We start from the raw sequence: 22913 nt of genomic DNA on the forward strand, positions 1-22913 counted from the left end.
ACTTGCAATATTTGTTCAATTTGTAATGCTTTGGAGCATTTAGTTGCAGAAGCACCCAAATTTCAAGTCAGTATTTACCATTATTTTGATGGTTGACCTGTTTGCTGGAAAGAATTTGAAGGAATTCAGTCTAACTGTAACATTCCACGTAACAAGTTTTTGAGGCATACAGCCACAAGATGACGTACTTCAGGACCTTCAGCCAACAGGATTTTGGAACAGTGGGGCGGTATTCAATATTACTATTTTAAGCTTTTACCTCCAAAAGAGACTTCTGATACTATTGAGTCGAAATCATATAATGGCATTTCTTTGAAAAAAATGAAATAAAACCTTTAATGAAACTGGAACTTCAGTTCATAACTTCATCAGCAGAACTATTCAGTAAGTTCACACAACATTTTCAAAGCCAAACACCTTTGATTCACGAGTTGCATACAGAAATAGAAAACATACTTCAAACCTGTTTGGCTTGTGTTTTGGAGGCTTCTACTTTGAGAAAAATTGAGAGTATTTTTAAACTTCTTCATTATGAACGCTTTACACTTGATAAAATGTTTCACCTTGTACAACTAGTTGTTAAAAGGGAAGTAACTGAAGAGTGTAGGGAAGTGGAATAATGTGACAAGTCGTGATTTCTAAAGAATGCTTAGGATGGACCAGCTTTAGATATTGAAGGTATTGACAGTTACTGGTAGTGGCACATATCTAAAAAAGACTCGTCATGCAGAAAAGACACATCATCCATAAAGTTAAAGAATCCAAATGTTTCAGAACTTATTAAGGCTTCTCTTATACCATCCCATTGAAATGCAGACATAGAAAGAAGATATTCCATTTCAAAGCACAGATTAGGAGTGAACTAGACAGCAATTTTTGTACATTGTTTAGACGATGAGGGTTGCTTTGTGACAATATCCCATTTATTTCCCGTGCACATTGACTCACAGCTCACTAGATATTAACAGCAAGCACATGCAAATGATACTGCTTGTAAAGAAGAATGTGAAAGGAAAAGAAAATTTCAGCCAGGGGAAAAGCAAAAAGAGGAACAAAACCAGAAGCATCTTGAAGAGGAGATTAAAAAGATGAAAAAATGTGAAAGTCAATCATGAGACAGCTGCTCTAAAAGGTGGGGAAAATAGGACACCAACTAGAGGCGGCATGAGAGAACTTTTCTCTCTGGTTATGGTTAAACTGAATAAAGCACTGGGAAAATTTTTTAAAGGTAACTAAACTAACCCAAGGTATGTCTGAGAGGACACAAAACATGAAAGCAGGAGAGGGAGTGAAAGAAAGGGAGCTGGAAACAGTCCAGAAAAATCTTAGGAAAAGAAAGTCTAGTATGATTACTTCATTTTCTGCTAAGATTGATAAGAAACAATAATCGAAAAATATTTTGTTGATCTTTTTCCAGTATTAAAGTGTAGGATATCATTAGTTGTAGAACTTTGATGTAAATTTTGTGTGTGAATTAAGATTACCAATATTTAATTACCAATGTATCTGCATATATTAATAAAGTTGTATTGCAGGAAAAGAATGACCACACACTATCGAGAATCCCAGTAGAGAAATTGATTATGGTCTTAACTGGCCTGTTTGGCAGGAGAATATGAAAAATGAAAACAATTCATTTGCGCCATATCTGTTTATTTAAATAATTTCACCTTTTTCAAATATTTTGCCACTTTTCTCACCTTTTACACGTGGTACCATGGCTCCTCAGCTTGTACGAGAGAGGTTTCACAAACCTGTAAGCTTCCTAATACTTTGGCCTCTACCATAGGGAGGAGAATGATTTTTGTTTCGTTTTAAGTTCAGAGCTGTATAGCTATGAAATGATGTATTCCATTTACATATTTCCCCTCCATTGTGTTGCACACAAAATAAATGTAATTTACTCTGCTTTATGTAAATTCTGACACAGCAGCTTAGTAACAGATTTGTTTGTGAAAATTCTTTTTGTAGTCTGATCCCACAGGGAGGGAATAAATTTTCTTGTGCTTACATAAAGTATTGTATTTATGCAGTAAAGGAAAAGATCTGTGTAGCTTCATACGTATCGTACAGTTCCTCAGCAAATGTTTCAGTTGACAGTATCCTGAATCTCCCCCCTGTTACCAATAATAATCATCACTTGTTCTCGTGCACACTTTTATGAATTCTATCACTCATTGTGTGCATTCATTTTAAGAGAGAAAGAAGTTAGAATAACATGAAAAGTAAAAAAAGTGTACTCATCTATTTCTTGTAGTTCTTCAGTGAAATTATGGCTCGTTCAGTAATAGTAGGCATGCCAGGTTCTTGACAAATAAGGTCTCTGCTACAGAGTATATTTTTATTGATCTTTTTTATTTTCTTCATGTCAAATTTTAGAATAATTTCACAACTCTGGTTTCCATGCTTTAACATAGCAATTTCATGACGTACTTCACAGTATTCCTCCATAACTAACCTAACCACTACTACGTCTGATACTCCACATCCGGCTAATACACAATTACTGCCACTGGATACTCCATAATAGACTGTATTGTACAGATAGACAAAAGTCAACAAAGATACCATAGCTCACAGCTCACATATATTTGAATACATCAATGTTTACATCCAAAACTATTTGTACAGCATTGATACAATCAAGTTCATATTCTTGAGGGGGGGAAAAACCTTGTTTCACCAGGGGAATCCTCATCATATCTAGAAATAAACTTTCCTGTTGAGAAAAGAGACGGGACTATACGAGCTGAGCGGAATAAAGCTAAATGGGAGAAACAACTGCTGTTTATGTGGTTGATTGGTTATGTGAATGATTAGTGTTGTTATAATTACTAGCGAAATCCTTAGATTCAGGCTACCAGAGTGGTAACAAACGACTGACGGGAACAACAGGTAAGAAAGATTACATATTAACGTCTCGGTGTATCCAAGAAAGTGATATTTTGACAGAAAATTTTTGGCCAGATCGCTACACTAGAAAGGGCCAGTTGTGCAGTTGTCGGCTAGCAGCTGTGTAAGTTCTATTCTGGGAGTAGCATGGAAAACCCATTGTACTAAACCACTGGTTCTCTCAGGTTTACTAAAGTTAACCAGAGAATGAGTTTTGACAATGGTAGGAATAGTTACAGAATTAGTGATGACAAGATGGTTTGTTAGAACAAGGAAGTAGAAGAAACGGCCACATCACACAAATTACGGGAGAATATGACGATTCCAAATTTACACAAAAATTTCATACTACTACTTTTAGATCTCGTGCTTGAGAAACTGGAGCGTATGAATGAAATGTGAAACTATTTTTTAATGTAAAGCTTTTTGCTTGTAGTTGGCCAAATAGGCATTTCGTATTGGTACTTTGTGAATTATATTCTGCCGTATTATAAAAATGACCATTATTCCCAAACAGTCTCACTTATATGGTGTGGGTTAAAATTGATGCAATATTAGAAAGGCCTATTTTGTTTTATCTAGCAGACAGTGACAAAATAGATGTAATCAGATCGAGAAACCACACTTGTCTTGGGTACTATTTGTATTAACAGCTTTTTTCAGTATTGCACGAAGACATTTCGACTTCCTCATGTAGCAAAATTTTTGATGAGGTAATAGATTATTGCCAAGAAAGGAAAGTACCCTATGTAAAGCTGTAGCAAGATAAGAGAGGAAAAAACCCTAGGTCCCAAGGATTGAAGAAATGTGTACTGTCTTGCTTGTCTCTTGTCTTTACTGGTTTTATGTAGCCTATATTTAGTTTTATGTCACACAGAACAGCAAGTTATTAGCTAATAGGCAAAAAAGATTGGAAATTTTCTGGAGTGTTCTTGTTCTCTTCATTACAAACAATTACATCCAGTGTTAATTTTTTTGTTTTTGTCTTTTTTTTAAAAAAGAGAGAGAGAGAGAGAGAGAGAGAGAGAGAGAGAGAGAGAGAGGAGGGGCAGAGTGTCAAACTGGCCACCTGGGAGCAGGAGAAGCACTACAGGACACTGCAGTTTCCACTGTCCTGAATATAATTTGATGGCATCCATTACAAAATATTATGCATTTGATTTCCACAGTGATGTGCGGGAGACGAATGCTGTGTGAAGAGGCGTGGCACTGCACTTTGGCACACTTAAGACCAAGTAACAAGATTTACATTTCCTCGAAGATATATGTTTCATGTATCGGACTCTTCAGAAAGATGTGCACTACAAAATGACCACATTTTCTAACGCTCGTGGGAGGGGGGAAAGGGGGGGGGGCACTATCTAGTATTGCCCCAGTTCGAAACATCGTAGATCTGGGGCTCATGTGCAGAGCAGTCTGTTAGAGTGGGAGGGGGGTAGTCTCCATGTGACCTGTGCCTACATGTAGTGATTTTGCTGCTTCCTCTTTGTTTACTACTCTCACGTAAAATGAAAACAAAACTGATTTCTGTGGCTGGGAGCTATCAAGTGAATTAAAACACGTTCACATAATTACGGAAGACAAAAATATGTTATTAGTTTCATATTTTATTTTATTTCCACCTTTCTGACTGTCAAGCATTAATTGCCTTACAGAACAATGATGTTTTTTTGTTGGTTTGCTAAAGAAATTTGGCTTTTATTGAGATTTTCTGCTTAGGTAGTCAGTTTATTTGAAATGAAGTGTTTAATTGTACACTATTGGCTGCATTTCAAGTGCACATTTTCATCTTCTAGCATGTATGGCATTATGCCACAATAAAGAACCCAACATGAGATAATACAGTACTGGTACTCCAAGAAAATTTGCATCGCGAAAACCACACTGAAAAGCTTATCAGGTTGAGGTCTACGTAATTGGGAATCTGGACATAAGAATATACACTTTAAGGTGAATTACACATTTTAGTATGGTTCAAGAAATTCTGATGCTCTTGGAGTATCCTCTGATATCTTGTTTCTTTAATGACATAATGTAAGATCTTTTAATGTTTCACACATACGAGCTTCCTATGTCATCGTAGCTGCACAAGTGCTGTGACGCCTCGTCGAATTATGTTTTGAAAAGTGTTATTTTCAAAGTAAATTTCCTTTTAAGCAAGATTAACTATGTGCAAGAATGTACAATTAATTTCTTAAATTATAGTGTTTGCCTCTCATTTAAAAATCAGCTCTTCAGAAAAATATGGCGCCCAGAAGGCCAGAGATTTATGTTGGTGTTAAAAATTTTACTGGCACAATTTGTGTAATGTATCTTAAAGTGTAACACGTGCAAAAAAGATAAACCTTCTGCGTGAAAGCTTAACGTCTCTTGCAGCTTATGAATCTTAGAGACAAATATTGTTTGTGAGAGCTTTGCTTTCCTTGTAGCAACACTATGTATATTAATTTAAACCATTAACTTTTCCTATTTGTATGTTCACGCTACTCAACAATGATGTTGCTGACTAAATCACCCATCCTATAATCTGAATATCCGCTGTCATGGGGTGGCGAGATCACGTGACATGAGCTGTGACTGGCTTACAAAAATGCATCACATTCTCGATTTCAATACTTCAGAAAGTAACATGCGGTGTTTGTTGGAATTCGCATTTATACTTTCATAACACGAAAAGATGCAGCATACGTGTTGCTGCACATCAAGGATCTTTCCAGAACGTGTTTTTCCCCTTCTGGAATTTCATTTTCTGTAGTGCCAAGAAATTCTACGCTATTGTATAAAACCATAGCCATTCAAAGGATTGATAAGTATTACAGTTCCAAGGGAAAGTATACTGTCACTTAACACGGAAAAAGTGTATTTTCGCCTGGGAGAAAGTGTATTTTTAACCAGGATATCCTGGAAAAATCTGGGATTTTTTTTTTCTTTGTCTGTGTATACACCCTGGACATAGAAATTTAAAAGGATGTCATCTCACATGAGTGAAGACAGAGGAATTTTTAGTTCTTTGAAATTGACCGTTAAAGTGCTGATTTTTTATTGGAATGTTTGTTTTTGCAAAAACTTCAGAACTTTTTTCTTATGAAATGGCGTTTGTTTTCTTCGTTTGCCTGCATTTAAGCTTTCAAAAATTATTCTGTTGAAAATCAACAGAATTAACCTCCCCCCCCCCCACACACACATATATCCTCGCAATTAGGAGATAAAGAATCTCCAGTATACTAATTTTGACCTTTTGTGGGCACTCATAGCCCAACAACAACAACAACAACAACAACAACAACAACCCAAGCTCAACAACACTGCAGATAGAACTGACAATGCACTTAGCGTAGAAGTAGAACCGAACATATGGCGATGCAATTTTAATGTTAGGGGAAGAATTTTGGCATCATTGGAAAAACATTACAGATTTGGTTTTGCGATCACTATAGTGCAGAGGGCAGGTGCTAAAGGCGACAGTGACAGATGGCCACGAGCGTAAACAGACTAGAATTTTAACCGCCACAGAGGAAGGAGCAGTGCAGGGAAACAAACTCCACCTCCATTTCGCTGGGCAGTAGCCTACAGCAGAACTGACACATTGTCACAGGGATTGCCGATTCTTCTTGTGTTGCAAGGGTCATAATCAAATTCTGTGACGGACCAGGATTAATAGTTTCACTTATTTCAAAAGAAGAAAAAATGAGCAATGCATAACAGGATGCATTATTCGGGGATGGCTACCACACAATTGCTTATTGACGTTAGCAGAGCATTGTTAACAACATAGTTCAGGCCTAACCTCTAGCAGTATTTGATGCAACTACAGTTCAAAAAAATTGCCACATAATTTGCCATGTTAGACCTTTCCACATTATACTGTCTTTTGAGCTTTAGCTAAGAAACACACACATTTCTTTCCTATAAAATGCTTGGTCCCATGGCAGAGTACTGCATTGCGTATCTTAAACAAATCATTCAGCTGTCCATATTGGCATGGCACCTGATCATTGAGCACATTGATACATTGTTGCAATCATACACTATATTTTGCAAGTAAGTTCTTGCGTGCATTATCTTTCCAAATGGGGTTTCGTCAGATGATGCACAATGTCAGTTACTGCTTCGATATTATATGCAGAAAATAAAGCTCTTTCAAACTATTTCTGATAAGTAGCTCATCTGGATACAATTCACTATGAAACAGTGTCTATTAAGTAATTTTGTGTTTTCGCCATTTGAGGCAAAATTCGCATATATTTGGCATTTTTCGCAAAATGTGAATTTTTCCAGTGCCCAGTTATATTAGTCATGTATTGCAAGGGTCATTACTTTAATCTGTGTAGAGCTGTAATTTACACTACTTTGCGAAAAAACAAGGAATGATGAGCAATTCAATTACAACATTGAGGGAAATTTAGTAGATACTAGATATCTCGTTTATCATCTAAGGAGCACATATAGAAAAGGGCTGATTTTGTGTTTCTTTTTTCCCAGGTTGGTGTGTTGTAAGCTCCTTTTGTCAGTAAATAAGCCATATCTCTATTCTATACAATAAGAAAATCTGCTGGACTGTTTCTCAATGTAGACACCTTGTACTGTGTACCTGATCATGGTGGTGCACTATTCTGCTATTGCTAAGGGTTATGCAATATTCATTATGTTTATTTAGTGTACAGCCCAGTTAAAAAGTGAACAAACACAGCAACATTTTTCGAGAGTCCTGGTCTTAAATTTGTTTTCATCCACTTGGATCCCTTCAGGTATATTTCATTACTATTTCACTCCCACATTGCCTGCCAGTTTTCAGCAATGCCTTTTATCCTCATTCACTTTTTTTTCTTACAACTGACTTAGCACAATAGCACTATTGCATAGTGCCACGTGAATGTGTCAAGTTACTGACAGTTCCTTCAATTGCAAAGAATTGTTAATAGTTACCTCTGGAAAATGTATGACATGTTACATTTACACTGATATTAAAAAATGTCCCTGAAACAGTTGATAAATATATTATGGCTGTCACCAGTTTGTACATTAAGTACATGTTCAAATTTGTCCTGTTGGAATGCTATTTCCAAGCCATCAAATAAGTAGACTTTTCTTTCTTTGTTGATCACATGTAGTACCTCACAAATCATCCTCAGTTTCTTGCAGCGGGTTGCCTGTTTCATACATGCACTTGGCTAGTACTGATTGACCATAATTCTGTAACCTAAAAGTAAGGAAGTTAATTAATTTACTTTTTTAAACAAGACAGCATTACCAAAATAGTGAAGAACTTTACTGGAGAGTTCCAAAAAGAACCAAATGAGGTTCTCCAATGTACATGTTTTGTGTCAACAGATGTAGAAAACTTGACTTACAAGGAGAACATTTTCCAGAAATGTGGCTCGTGGAAGAGGGTCAAAATAAGCAAACACATGTCTTGGCTTATCTGTAGATACTAGTCTATTTTTGAGAAAATGATGGTCAAAGTTCTTGAGGTACTTTATGTGGCTTTTAACGAGTAAATTGTTCAACTGGAGAGGTAGCACAGTGGCTACTGTTGCAGTTTCACACTTTTGCACCCTGTGTTCAAAACCCAGTTATTATTTTTATTTTTGTTTTTGTTTTTCATGTACCTGCCCTATCCGTAGAAGATTACGACACGGTGTTTTCCATTGTGTATTGAAGTAAACTTGTCCTCAGTCATCGACTAATTCTATAGCTGGTGAACGAATTTAAAAAATGAATAAATAAGAACATTATTTCAAATAGTTTTTGATGAAATTCCGATAGTGTATCTTGATTCACAACCAACTAAAAGTGCATGCTTTCGGTAAAGTGATCTGTTATGTGTGATTTTCTATGAAAGTATTGCCAGCACGTGAAATCTTCAGCAATGTTAATGATGTTTCTTTCCCAAGTGACATTCATATTGTAGAAAATCCCCCTTTGTGCGATGCTTGTGCTTTTTCAGAATTTCTGTTTTGAAGATTTCTATGATCAGTATTATGCAAAGGAATGCACCTTATCTTCCTGAAGAATAAACATAAGAATAAAATATAAGACTTACTATAAGAGTTGATGTAAGAATGAAATATAATAAGAGAATTTTAAAAGATCGTAACCTCTGAAAATACCATACATACACACATTATATAATAAATGTATGACATTTATTGTGAAAACCAGTTGTAATTTTACGATGAATATAACACCCTTGTTCCCCATAACTTGATAAGAAACATTCCTGTAGTAATCTTCTACAGACATGGGTAGATATATGAATGAAATAAATAAATAAATAAATAAAAAACGAGAATTGGATTTCGAACATGGGGCGCAAAAGGGAGTGGCCACAACAGTAGCAACTGTGTCACTATTCTGGCTAAGATTTTTGCCCACTAAATGTCACCAAAATTAAATTGAAAACTTTGATTACGGTTTTCCCAGAAGCAGTCTAGTATCTGTGGATAAGCTGGGACATGTGTTCGCTTATTTTGACTCCTCTTCCATGGAGTAACGTTTTAGGGAAATCGGGTTATGGCACATGTCATGCTGACATTGTTAGTTGAAGGCCTGGAAATACCAACCCGCCAGGACATTATTAAAATGTGCTTAATGTACAAATGGGAGACAGCCTAAATGGATTCCTCAACTGTTTAATCGATCCTTTTTTTTTTTTTTTTTTTTTTTTTTTTTTTTTTTTTTTCAGTGTAAACATGATAGTCATACATTTTGCAGAGATAACTATTAAATAAGTTTTGAAATTGAAGGGATGTCAGTTATTTGGTGCATTCGCCTGGCAGTGTGCATTAGTGTCACTGTACAAACTGTTGGGCTAAGTCAACAGGAAGGACAAGCAAATGTAACTGAAAGCATTACTGAAGACTGGTGGGCACTGTGGGAATCAAATGGTAATCCGATGTACCTGAAAGGACACAAGTGGCTGAAAGTAAATGTAAGATGAGAACTTTTTGTCCTGATCATTTTACTTCGTAGCTACTGTGTGAGATGAAAAACTTTTTGCGAAATGGTTGTATTTCATGATTGCATTTCATGATTGCTATTTCACATGTTAGGATGACACTGTTTAATCGTTTAAAAATTGACAACCAGATTATGAGTCTCTGACTCTTGAAACACATTGCTCTCTGTGTTCATTATCTTTATGTGGTCGTGTACTAAATAAATATTATGATTGACTTACTGATTCCTACTTCTCATTTGTGAGGTGGATGATATTAAAGTGATATAAAATTGCTTGCTTATCGAAAGACAAGCTAATAGTATTTTCATTCAAGTGGAGCATTTCTATAATTTACAGAATCCCAGACGTGATGAATCTGAAAATAAGCTCACACGATTTCTAGAGTCGGCCACTGCATTTTACTCTGCACTTCTTCATGATGTCTGTTCTGCTTTCGATCTAGAGCTACCGTTCAGAAGGTAAAGTAAAATAATTGTCTTCCACATGTAGAAATAACTGTTGTTGGGCATACACTAATTGTTAAATTAATAAATTTGTTGTAAATTTTGAGACTCTAACCTGCTGAATGTTACTGTAGTTCGTATAATACTTGGTAATTTAATTCACACAGATTTTTGTAACTGAGTAAAAATAAGATAAAATTTAGTTCATTTAATATTATTTGTATTTTTGACTGAGAAAGTGCATTTTAATTGTAAAACTGGGGTGTTCTATGTCATAATGACAAGTAACAGGTGTGATCTGTGGAACATGGGAATAATTAACCTGAGCATTCACAGATTAGAACTTTACTACACCTGATGATAGATCACTAGGCTTGCAAAATTGCTCATAGAGAGATGAGCATATAAGGCACACTAATGCTACACAATTTAACTAATTGATTTATACTAACACACACACACACACACACACACACACACACACACACACACACACACACACGAACTTTCATTTTTCTAGACAATCCACTTCAAGGATTGCTCACCTTACTGAACACTATGGGGTATGGAGATCCATGGGATCTTTGTCTTTTGTTTTTGGGCTCTGTACAAGAGTATTTGGTTTTCTGCCCCCATCTGTCTGTGACACAAATGGACCAAACAACAGGTTCACTATCTTTTGCACAAGTTACCACTAACAATAAAACATATTGTTGTTCTCAGTGTGTTGTCATGATTTTTGGTGTAGTGGATTACAGGAAAGAACCACAAGAACCATTTATCAAAATTCAATGGGAATAATAGTTCTAAATTATTTTGAAAAGCATGAGTCTGCTGTGTGGTTGGGGAGCATGTGTGTACTAAAAAAAGTGATAATGTAACTCAAAAGGTAATACCGAATGAGCTGGTGCAGTGGCAAGACACTAGACAAACAATCAGGAGGAAACCAGCTCTAATCCCCCATCTAGCCATCCAGATTTCAGTTTGGCGTGGATTCCTTAAATCACATGAGCAAATATCAAGATGGTCCCCCATGTCACATTTGCCAGTTTGTGGTAATGTAGCCTGCCTGCCAGTCAGGCACTGTAGGTACTATACTGTAGGTCTGAGAAAGAAGTACAGGCCATTTGTTTGATTGTTGCAATCAGAATTTTCATCTAATAACAGGCTTCATTCTCCCCAATAACAGTCGGGTATTAATTGTCGATAAAATACAGATATGGCCATTTGGGAAGAGGGTTGTTTGTATCAGGAACAATGGATAAATTTTAGAGCGCTCTGTAGGCTTGATGAGGGCTAATGTTATTAGCACAGAAGCAGATGCATGTGAGTTATTCACAGAAATGGCAGCAAAGAGTACAAACAGTATAGAGATTGAGGTTAACTGGCATAACAGAGAACATTTTCTAAACTAACATTGATCAGAAACATGGTAGAACACAGATGGACTGAAATGCTATCCCTGATTATTTATTGCAGTCTCAGCTGTGGTGTTGTATAGGAGACTTTTATCAGTTTTCCTTGACATTTGGTATTTGGGCTAGAGCAAGTTAAATATATGAAATTCGCACAATAGACAATTATTGAAAGGGGGAAGAATTATTTTAAGTGGGAGTGAGCTTGGGCTGCCCTGGTAGACATGAGACACTTTGAGAAATATTATCTAGCTATTTGCTGGAGAATTCTTGCAGTACTGGTGTCAAAGGACAACATAACCACCAGTCCTAAAATACACTAGACTGTTTACAAATGAAAATAATAACTACCAAATCTAACTTGGTAAGACTAAGTTGTCTCTCATCACTTCACTGTCTGCACAAATTTGAGAAGATTCATACTAGACAACATAGCTGCTAACTGAGGGCTTTGTTGCGCGATGCCTGATCATACCCAATAGAATAATTGTGTGTTCTTTTGTCTCATCCTTATTATTAGACGGCATGAAACTAACTAGTCCTTTCAATGCCTTCTGCAGCAACTGTAAACAGGAGACAGGTGGAGCCATTGTTTTTTATAGCCAGCTTTTCCTAAGTGTTACAGGAAAAATTTTGTGTGTCTGAAGTAATGAGTCATGTAATTGGTGGTTAGTTTGGTGAATGCTGTTGTACCACCAGTGGTGTCCCTGTACTTGGTTGGACTGAAACACACAAAAGCTCTTATGTAATGGTCATTTATCACCGTAATCAGGTTTATGATTTCCAAGAATAGAATGTTACCACAGAGCAAAACATGTGAAAATGTGACAAAAATCTTTAGAAATTAAATGTGATGGCCCTCAGTCCATGCTTAAAGGGGGAAGAGAGAGAAAATTATCTTGAAGGGTTAACAGAAATTATTGTTACTCTTCAATTGATCTATTATATTTTGTCTCTGCAAAAATATATACCTTTAAACATACAGTCTTCCCTGTTCCTTCCCCATTGCACCCACCCTTCTCTTTCCATAAATAGAAACTACATATGCAGGCTGTGTTGGAAAAATGTACACACACTTTGAACTGTCATAGAGAATTTATTTCTTAATGTACAAGGTTAAATTTCTTGCAAAAAGTAAGACTACATTCAAGTTTGAAAAATAAGTGTAATTTTTGGCCAAAGTGAATGTTCCAAATGATGATTAAAGCAAGTGTTCAAAATCGTGGCCTTCAACATAAATACATTTCTGTATAAAAGGCATGATGATTCCGTGCTTCACCTCAAAGTGTCCAATAGGATTTCTGCATACACCACTTGAAGTTCATCCCAAAGTCTGTCCAGGTTATGTGGTTTATGATGGTACACCACACCTTTTAGAGTATCCTATAGTCAAAAATTGAGCATATTAAGGCCTGGAGAGCAGGCAGGAAGCAACATTGGTCCCTTGGTTTCTGTCCTTTGCCCTGGTACATTTTGATGTAGGTATGCTCACACATCCCTACAATGCTGTGGAGGGGCGCCATCTTGTTGTTAATAAAATCTGTCATTACCTTACATTGCATGAATGGCAAGGAAAATGTCATCGAGCATTGATACATAATTTTCTTCAGTTGTTGTCCCTTCAAACTGGAATGGCCCAGTGAGCCTGTTAGGAGACAAACTGCACCACATATGTACGCCAGATAAATTTTCAGCCTTTTTAACAGTATTGTGAGGGTAATCTTAAGCCCAGTACCCACCTTTATGGCTGTTGACAGTCCTGTTAAGTTTAAATTGTGCTTCATTCAACAAAACAATGCTGCCCCAAATCCCTGTTCACATGTAACCATCTCCTGAACACATTCACAAAATTGTACCTGGCATCTGCATTGTCGTCGCTTACCCTTGGAATGTACATGTGAATTTTGCAAGGGTTAACATAAATGTAGATGCTAGATAAGCCTGCAGGTTGTACTGTTGTGTTTGATGACAAACGGCTCTGTGCAATGTCCTCAGTACATACAGTTGTGATCAGAACAGTGTTCTGTGTAGTTGTGAGTGCAATATATTGGAGCTAAGTGAATTTGAATTTGGGCAAATAGTTGGTGCTCATGTGGCGGATACTTCCATAACGAAGACAGCCCAAGTGTTTGATGTTTCAAGAGACATTGTATCAAGGTTTATACTGCATACAGGGAAAGTTGAAAAAGATCATCCACAAAGTAATAATGCAGACAAAAGGGTGTGTTAAGTGATCGTGACGGATGGTCATTGAATAAGATTGTGGTGAGAAATAAGAGGATGACAGCTGTAAAAGTCACTGCAGAACTGAATGTCACACCCACAAACCCTGTTAGCACCGAAACAGCACAAAGAGAGCTCCATAAGCAGGGAATTGCAGGGCCAGCTTGGAATTCTGAAACCACTCATCAGTGATCCAAATACCCGTAACAGAAAAACATGGTGTCAAAGCCACAGTACGTGGACTATGGAGGAATGGAAGATTATTGTTTGGTGGGATGAGTCTTGTTTCACACCGTTTCCAACTTCTGGCCGAGTTTATATACCAAGAGTGGAAACAAGAAGGGGGTTTGGTGATGAGAAACAAGGTCGGGTTTTTGTGATACTTTGGGCAGCCAGTTCATGATGTTCCATAGGCCCTATGGTTACTCTGCAAGGCCGCATTACTGCCCAGGCCTATGTGACCATTTTTGCAGATTAGGCCCATCCCATGGTACAGTGTTTTTTCCCCAATGGTGATACTGTGTTCAAAGACGGCAGGCGCCATCTCCACAGAGCTCACATCGTCCAAGGCTAGCTTTGTGAGCACGAGGATGAATTGTCGCATTTCCCCTGGCCAACACAGTCACCAGATCGCAGTATTATTGAGCATTTGTGGTCTACTTTGTAGAGAATGGTGTGAGATTGCTATCCACCTCCATCATCATTGTTTCAGAATTATCACTATTTTGAAGCAAGGAGGGTATAAGATTCCCTTGAAAACCATACAGCACCTGTATTTATCCCTTCTGAGATGGCTGTAAGCTGCTTCAAATGCAAACGGTTTTTCTACCACATATTTGGCATGGCAATGCGTTGCATTTTTAGTGGTTCCTTATTTTTATCCACCATGTAAATTTCTTCAGAATATGTAGCACACTATTTGTAGTTACCCCACCCTCCCATGACCCTGGCCTTGAACATTTGTTTGGTGAACACTGAAAGTACCAGCACCTTAACTGTGGATTCATCACTTGGAGCCGTGCATTGTCACCCTTTCAGCCTTTATGCACGTCCCACACTGTTCCATGAGCCTCAAATTTGTCTCGTAAATGTGTAAATAATTAATCTTTATGGTGGATCAGTCCAATATTCATGTCTCTGCTGTGTCTGAACTGCAGCAACATTCTCAAACTACCAGTACCACTTACTAGCCTGCTTCCACTCTTGAAAGCTCAAACGTATGTTCTCCATGTCAGTGTTACTCTCTTAGCACTAACTGGGTTGCGTAGCTTGATTGATGACTCTGCTACCACCTGTTGGAGAAACATTACATTAGTTTTTGTGGAAATTTAACATTGTAGATATCAAAGCAAATTTTCTATAACAGTTCAAAGTGTGTGTACGTATTTCTGATGTAAACTGTATATTAATCGACTGCTGCCTTATAAGTCAGAAAAAATTAATACTGAGCAATCCAAAATGAATCTAAGGATTACAAATAGCTTTAATTATTTAATGCATAGCCCTGCACTTATACGGATTTCAGAGAAAGTTAAAAATCAGATTGTTGAGTAAGCAGAGTGAATTGGAAGCCAATGACTGTGTGGTGAGGAATTGGTGAAAAGTTGTCATTTTTTAGTGATGAGGCAATCTTCCACAAAGTAGCAAGGTTGGTCAGTAGACATTCAAATATGGAGTACATGGAAGCCTTCATGTGTAACTGAACATTAGTGTGACTCACTGAAAGTTAAATGTGTTCCATGTGGTTTCTGCACAAACATTGTATGGTCCATTTTTCTTTATTGATTGAAGAGTTTCAGCAAACATTTTTCTGGACGTTCTTGAGCAATGGATGATGCTGTAACTTGATATGGACTCCATGGCTTGCATCTTTCAGCAAGGTGGGTCATCTTGACATTCACATTTGGGGGTCCCCATATTTTTTAATCATTATCTTTCAAGTTACTGGGTTTCCCAAAGGATAAGTTGTAATGGACATAATGATGTTCGGTTTGTGGGGCGGTCAACTGTGCGGTCATCAGCGCCCGTACAAAGTCCCAATTTTTACACAGTCAAATCTAGCCACTGTCATGAAAGACGACGACGACGACGACAACACCCAGTCCCCAGGCAGAGAAAATCCCCAACCCAACCGAGAATCAAACCCGGGACCTCATGATCCAAAGGCAGCAACGCTACCCACTAGAGCACGAGCTGCAGACGTAATGGACATAATGATGCTGTGTTCTGCTCTTGGCAACCTAGTTCTGTTGACGTGACTCCCATGGATCTTTTTTTGATGGGGTTATGTGAAAGACCATCTGTATGTGCCTCTTTTGCTGAAAACAATTACATAACTCAAGATACACATTTATAAAGTGATAATGTCAATGTGTGTTCACTTGCTTCAGAATTTGTGGCACAAAATTATCATTTAGATATCCATGTGATTGAGGAGATACACATACGACACCTATAAAGTATAAATATCAATTTTAATCACTATATTCATTTTGTGTTGCCTTGTATATTATTACATGTTGGGGTAATTCTTGTGTAACAGCTCTCGGGTGAACTTCAACCTTCTCTCTCTGTTCCAACTTTACTGGTTCATTTTGTAATATTAACTTATCATAAAGCAACTCTGCTACTTCATTAAGCCAGGGCAGGAACACATCCTAGATGCTAACCTGCTTTGCTGCAGTGCCTACCTGGTGTGATGCTGTAATTGTTTTCACTGTAGCAAAGGACCAAGGGAAATAAAATGCAGCCTGACAGTCGAACTCCAGAAAGAGACCCGACTTACGCGTTCATCAATACACGTACAAGTGCCAACAGGCAGAGTTAGTGACAGGCAGCTGCCTTTTGGCTGCACTAAGTGAACGATGTGGTGGTGGCACAGCCACAGTTGTCAACACATCTCAGTTCCTGGAGATGGATTTGATCCATGGGATGTTCTCAAATGACTTTTTCCTTGGCTAGGGAAAAATAGTGTGTCTGTGGGCCATGTGCTGGCCCAACTTATATGTGCTCATCTTTCTTCCACATGGTTGTATACAGCTGCAGCTCTTCCTCTAGTAAAGAGTGAGGCACCACTTCATTTTATCTGCCTGGCTCAAATGTTCACTTTTGTGACCTTTGATGTCAGTAGATTTATGCAGTATCACAGCTTGCTAATACAGTTTTGATCTCTTTCCCTATCACTTCTTGAAGGTCGTTTAAACACCCAAGTCTCCACATCTTAAAAGTTTCAGTTTAGTGGGATCACATCCATATTCTGATGTTTGTAATTAGAGGGCTGTTACTACATCAAGTCACACTTTGTCAACTTTTCATGTCCCAGAAAGTGAAATATTACTGCAGAGCATAGTTTTGGGTGGATAGGCTAGAAGAGGGGACATATGCCTATATGACTACAATAGGTGGTCACATTTCTATTCTAAGACCTGTACTTCCCACTTTTTATCCATCCTACTGTTTCACTGGGTCTTGTTTTAGTGGAGGAACACAAAATTCGAAATTGTTCCCATACCTTTGGGTAGTTTGCATATTTCCGAATTGGTGTAGTAGACTGTTGATTTCTTTTAAGTGTGCAGGGGTATTGTATTCTTTTTACTTCTAAATCTCATCTATAGTAAACATAGTTTAAGTGGCTTTAAATCTAAGGTGCAGCACAGTCAAGAAAAATTTACATGCAAACACGTATGCATGTGATGACCCACCACCTCCATCGATGCCCCGACCCGCCCCACCCCACCCTTCCTGAGTGTACTCCCTCCACCCCCCTACACACACACACACACACACACACACACACACACACACACACACACACACACACACAGATATTAGAAGACTACAATATTTGTTTTTGGCTTCCCTGTTGTTTAGGAATGGCAGGAGCTATGCTTGTCCGAAGAAAATTCTTCCTCCTAAATCAGTTGCAAAACCCAACAAGAATTCATGTTATTACATGTGCCAGTACTGTTTAGTTCACCTGGGAGACTTGGCTCGTTATCGTCATCTTGGTCGCCAAGCCGAGCTTTTCTACAGGTGAGTAACATTAAACTTCATTGCATGTTTTTTAAATTATTACTGAATATTAGGCTCAGTCTTGTCTTTTTAAACTTTATCTAATTTATATACTTTATGAAAGAAAGCTGATGGTGTGTGTTAGAATCTTAAATCATTTGTAAATTAATAAAGCTCTCAGTCGTTCTGTGGCATTAATTTAGATTATGCATCAGTTGTTATTGCTTACATCTTCTTCACATATAATCTCATGCCAAGAGTAACATTATCTCTCTCTCTCTCTCTCTCTCTCTCTCTCTCTCTCTCTCTCTCTCTCTCTTCCCAGTCAGCTTTAGGTCTTGGTGTTAAATTTACATCTTATTCTTTTTAGAGGTAAGTGCTTCATTTTCCATGCCCCTTAAAAGGATACAAGAATCTGTCTAAATCCTCAGTGTATGTCTTCTCCTGATAGAGAGCTCCAAAACCGTTCTTCATTTATCAACACAAACCTAAAGACACTGTATCCACACTCAGTGAGTTTTCTGTGTAGCCTTTATTCACAAAACTTTTTGATAAAACGGTGCTAATCATCTGTTACCTAGTATTTTAGCCAGTACAACACAGTAATTTTGAACACTTCAATGAACACAAAATCGTTGGGAAGCATGCTATACCTTGAGGTGTCACAAGGTATTGTTGTCACTGAGTGCGAGATGAGAGCAGTAAGGAGGTTGTTGGAAATTCCCACACAAAATTCGATATTGCCTCTATTTGTGTGTGTGTGTGTGTGTGTGTGTGTGTGTGTGTGTGTGTGTGTGTGTGTGTGTGTGAGAGAGAGAGAGAGAGAGAGAGAGAGAGAGAGAGAGAGAGAGAGAGAATTAGCACAATTCCAGATCTCCTGTTTCCACATAGTCATTTGGAAATGTGTTTCACTTTCAAAAGTGTTTGGCAGTAGACCACAGATGCTGTGGATATTTCCAGTACTATGAACTTGACAAAATTCACACAAAACTGTCGTTGTTTATGACCACTTACCACCTTTACATGTATCTAGGACAAGTCATGGTAATACAGTTCAAGAACATGCGTCAACAGTTTTGGTAGCGATCTAACATTCTGTTTTTGATCATTTCATTTCTCAGTAGTGATACAGGAAGAAAAATTCGTAACACAGAAGTACCCTCTGCAAACAGAACTGGTTGCAGGAACATTTACCTGTAGATCATTTGCATAAAATAAACAGGACTGTGCCTTGTATGGAGCCTTGTGTGACACTCTGAGATATTGCTTTCCATTCAGAATAATAATTTACCCCTTTTAATGTGATGATTACTCATTGTTTTCTGTTCCATAAGCAGGATTTAAACAGTTGTAGAGCACTGTCCCAAGTATCATACTTGTCAAGTTTGTAAATAAGCAGTGATTTACAGAATCAAAATCCTTCGTTATAGGAAAGATAACTGCAACCTTATTACTGTTGTGTAATTCTGAAAAAAAGTTTACTGCATCTATGATAATTTTTGCTTGCTTAAAACATAATTGAGTGTTTAGCTAGTGGAAATATTTTACAATAAAATTTTGTATTTTGGTAACAGCAGCTGTCTCAAATATTTTTGATATGACTGGAGAATTGAGATAGAGCTATAGTTTTCCATCTCCTCTGTCAATCCCTTCTTGAAAAGTGGTTTAACTTCAGCACACTGCAGTACCCCTTAGATGGAGACCTTTAAAATATTGTTCAGTTGTTTGAGATAGTGGGTGTTTAATAAAGTTTTCTACTGTTTCAATAACATAGATGGTTATTCGAACCCAACTAGCAGTTTTTTTTTTTTTTTTTTTTTTTTTTTTTTTTAATTCTGATATTTTATTTTCTGTGTCCTGCATAAAAGCTTCATAAATTTTGTAAGATGTTCATCAAGCCCAAGGGCGTCTCTTTATTATGATGATCTGTTAAATTATCAGATTTTGCTACATTTGTGTGTGGTGTCCTTAGGTTAGTTAGGTTTAAGTAATTCTAAGTTCTAGGGGACTGATGACCTCAGAAGTTTAGTCCCATAGTGCTCAGAACCATTTCTGCTACATTTGTAAAGGAGTCATTGAATTACTCTGATACTTGATTGTAATATTAGAAAGTTTTTGGCAACAGACTTGACACTTATCAATGAAACCCACTACCACATCTCAAGAGATTACAAAGTGGTGTAAATTGCAAGAAATTGATTTTTAAGTTTGTGTTCCATTTGCTTCCCATCAGGTTAATTAGGTAGATAATACATCCTCAAACCACTGTAGTATAATTCTGACCTTGTGACATGCACAGTTTCCATGGGAGTCCAGGTGAATGCCCTCCATAGCATCATATGCTGCCATCAGCCTCCATCCATGTTGCAGTGCACATTTCGAACAGCTGTTCACCTGGTAGAAGGCAGTGTATCGATACATGACCATAGATCTGCTGGAACAAGAAATGTGATTCATCCAAGCAAGCAAAATGTTCGTTGAACCTCGGTACAATCTCACTGATCCCATGCCCACAGCAGTTGTGATTGACAACGTCATTGGATTAACAGGAAATAATGTTAGTCATCTGCTTTGGAGCCCCATGTTCAACAGTGTATGCTAAACAGTGTGCTTTGAAACATGTGGGCGTGCACTAGCATTGTACTCTGTCATTAGAGTTCCCACAGTTTGCCACCTATCTTGCTTTAGGGAAACGGGAGACATTCAACCTCCGCATTCGGCACTGACGTTGAACACTTTGTCACCTGCTTGTGGTTTCAATTTCCTTCAGTCACTTTCAACAGATACTCATGATAATAGCATGTGAATAGCTGACAGGCTTCACAGTTTCACAAGTGGTCATTCCCAGGGGCTGGGCCATAACAGTCACCCTTGATCAAAGTCGTTTATGTCTGTGGATTTCCCTATTTTTGCCTCGAATTTGGCTTCAATCAATTCCTCTTCTTCTTTGCTCAACATATACGTATACTTCTTTAGTGTATCACATGTTGTTTTGCCATCAAGCTGTATCCAATCTCACAATGTGCATTGGTCGTAATGCTCTGTCTCGTGGTCATAGAGTGACTCCATAAGATGGTGGACCCAATGAAAGAATTGCTTTCCAGTATGTTGCAGTGTGTATGAAAATAGGTAGCAGCATAATGAAATATAAATTTGTAGACCATGATATAGAATGAAATGTGCCATTCAATTTTAGCTGTGCTATCAGGTTCCATCTTAACCAAACGCAAAAAATCGGGATATATATTCTGAAAGAAGCTGCTGAAATGTGTGACTATTATGATTATTAATATTTCTCTTGGACTATGCTACTTATTTATTTCAAAACAAAAATCAGCACTTGATAGGGTTTCCCTGCAAATCAGTGTTTAGGTATTTTTAAGCGAAATAATATATTGTCAAATCCTGTCTCATCAGTGTGTTTTCCGGAAGAGTCTCCACATCTGTCACAGTTTGAAATTAGTTATCCAGAAAAAGGTGCTATCGTAGCTCGTTCATTGTCACCAACTTTACTTCTGTTTGGACTAATACTGAAGCTTATCAGAACCCAACACTTCTTTACCACATAATGTTTGTAAACTCTACTTGAAGGTAAACATCCCACCAGCTGTGTGTTATGTCGTTCACACTGTTTTTTCTGCCACAGAAATTGTTTACTTAAGTGTAAATAGTGGAAAATTTATAATTATGTTAACGGAAAAATGGATGCGAATTAACATTGTGAACATAAGAACAAATTACTCTGTTATTTAGACTTACTAATGACCCCACAACCTTTGTCTTATTTTTATGCCTTAAAACTATTTTGCTATTTCCCATTTGTTTTACTTCCTTAACAATTATTTTAAATATTATTTCATAAAGTCTGAAATATTAAGGGAAATCAGTGATTATTTAGTATTTTATTTTTTTTATGCAGCTGCCTTTCCTTTGCACTGGAAATTATTATGCCGTTGATGATCCTCTTTACCTCATTTGACACTTTGCTGCACCAGCTCCTAGATGGATAATTTAATTGAAGGAATTTGTCAAAATTTGTGTTAGTTAAACTTCCTTTAGCTTATTACTAAACAGATTTCCTTTATCAAAATTTCTTTGCCATGTGGTTTCTTACATGCATGCTCTTACTTACGTTTTCCAATCCAGTAGACAAAGCAGAATGATCAGAGATTCCCATGTCCATGCAAAATTTACACACACATACATACATACATATATATGTGTAGTTAGTTAAGATCTAAATGTAACCAGTTGCAGTATAGTTGAGTTGTTGACTGGTCCACATGGTACCGTTTACGAAGCAGCCATTTGGTTATAGCTCAGCAGCATATTTCAGCACTGAGTGGTCAACCCTGCTCTTTGTCAGTTCTTATGCTGACATTGACCAACTCGGATCTGGCCTTCCATCCGCATCCACACCCTTACTCTGCAAACCACTCTGAATCGCATGGCATAGGATACTTCCCTTTGCATGTCCATATGGAGTGTGGGAAGAGTGACTGTTTAAATGCCTGTGTGCATGATCCATATGAGGACGATACACAGGGAGTCATTCGGAGCTGGTTCTCAAAACTTTGCTAGTAGGCTTTCTTAGGATAGGTTGTTTGTCCAAAGTGTCTACTAGTTAAGTTCCTTTAGCTTAGTATCCTTGCCAGGTGACAATGGTATGGATAGCTTAGTATCCTTGCCAGGTGACAATGATATGGATGCAGATGAGCTAATTCGGTTCTCATGGCAGAGTAGTGTGCCAAGCAGCCATGGACTGTGCGCACAGTGTGTGGTATGGCCAGAACTGGTGACATAGTTGTTCACTTGTTGGCAGCGATAGGACAGGCTCGTTAGTTCTTATTCTGACATCGACCAACTTGGACCTGGCCTTAGCATCAAGCCTTGCTCTTGGTACCATATGCTAATTATTCAGTCATTCATGCTGCCCATGTTTTGTGTCTTTCTCCCTGCCCACCTCTA

At 37.7% G+C, this 22913-nt stretch overlaps 1 protein-coding gene across 7 annotated transcripts in view; it reads left to right on the forward strand.

Annotated features, from left to right (window-relative positions):
* Nucleotides 1–22913, forward strand: part of LOC126299523 (uncharacterized) — a 204364-nt gene that overhangs the window by 61339 nt on the left and 120112 nt on the right. For all 7 annotated transcript variants that reach the window (XM_049991498.1, XM_049991497.1, XM_049991492.1 and 4 more), the window contains 2 exons: nt 10190–10311; nt 17805–17966. In XM_049991498.1, coding sequence (XP_049847455.1) covers nt 10190–10311; nt 17805–17966 — 284 coding nt within the window. The remainder of the gene's footprint in view (nt 1–10189; nt 10312–17804; nt 17967–22913) is intronic.

Source organism: Schistocerca gregaria, chromosome X (genome assembly GCF_023897955.1).
Source record: "Schistocerca gregaria isolate iqSchGreg1 chromosome X, iqSchGreg1.2, whole genome shotgun sequence".
Taxonomy (NCBI): domain Eukaryota; kingdom Metazoa; phylum Arthropoda; class Insecta; order Orthoptera; family Acrididae; genus Schistocerca; species Schistocerca gregaria.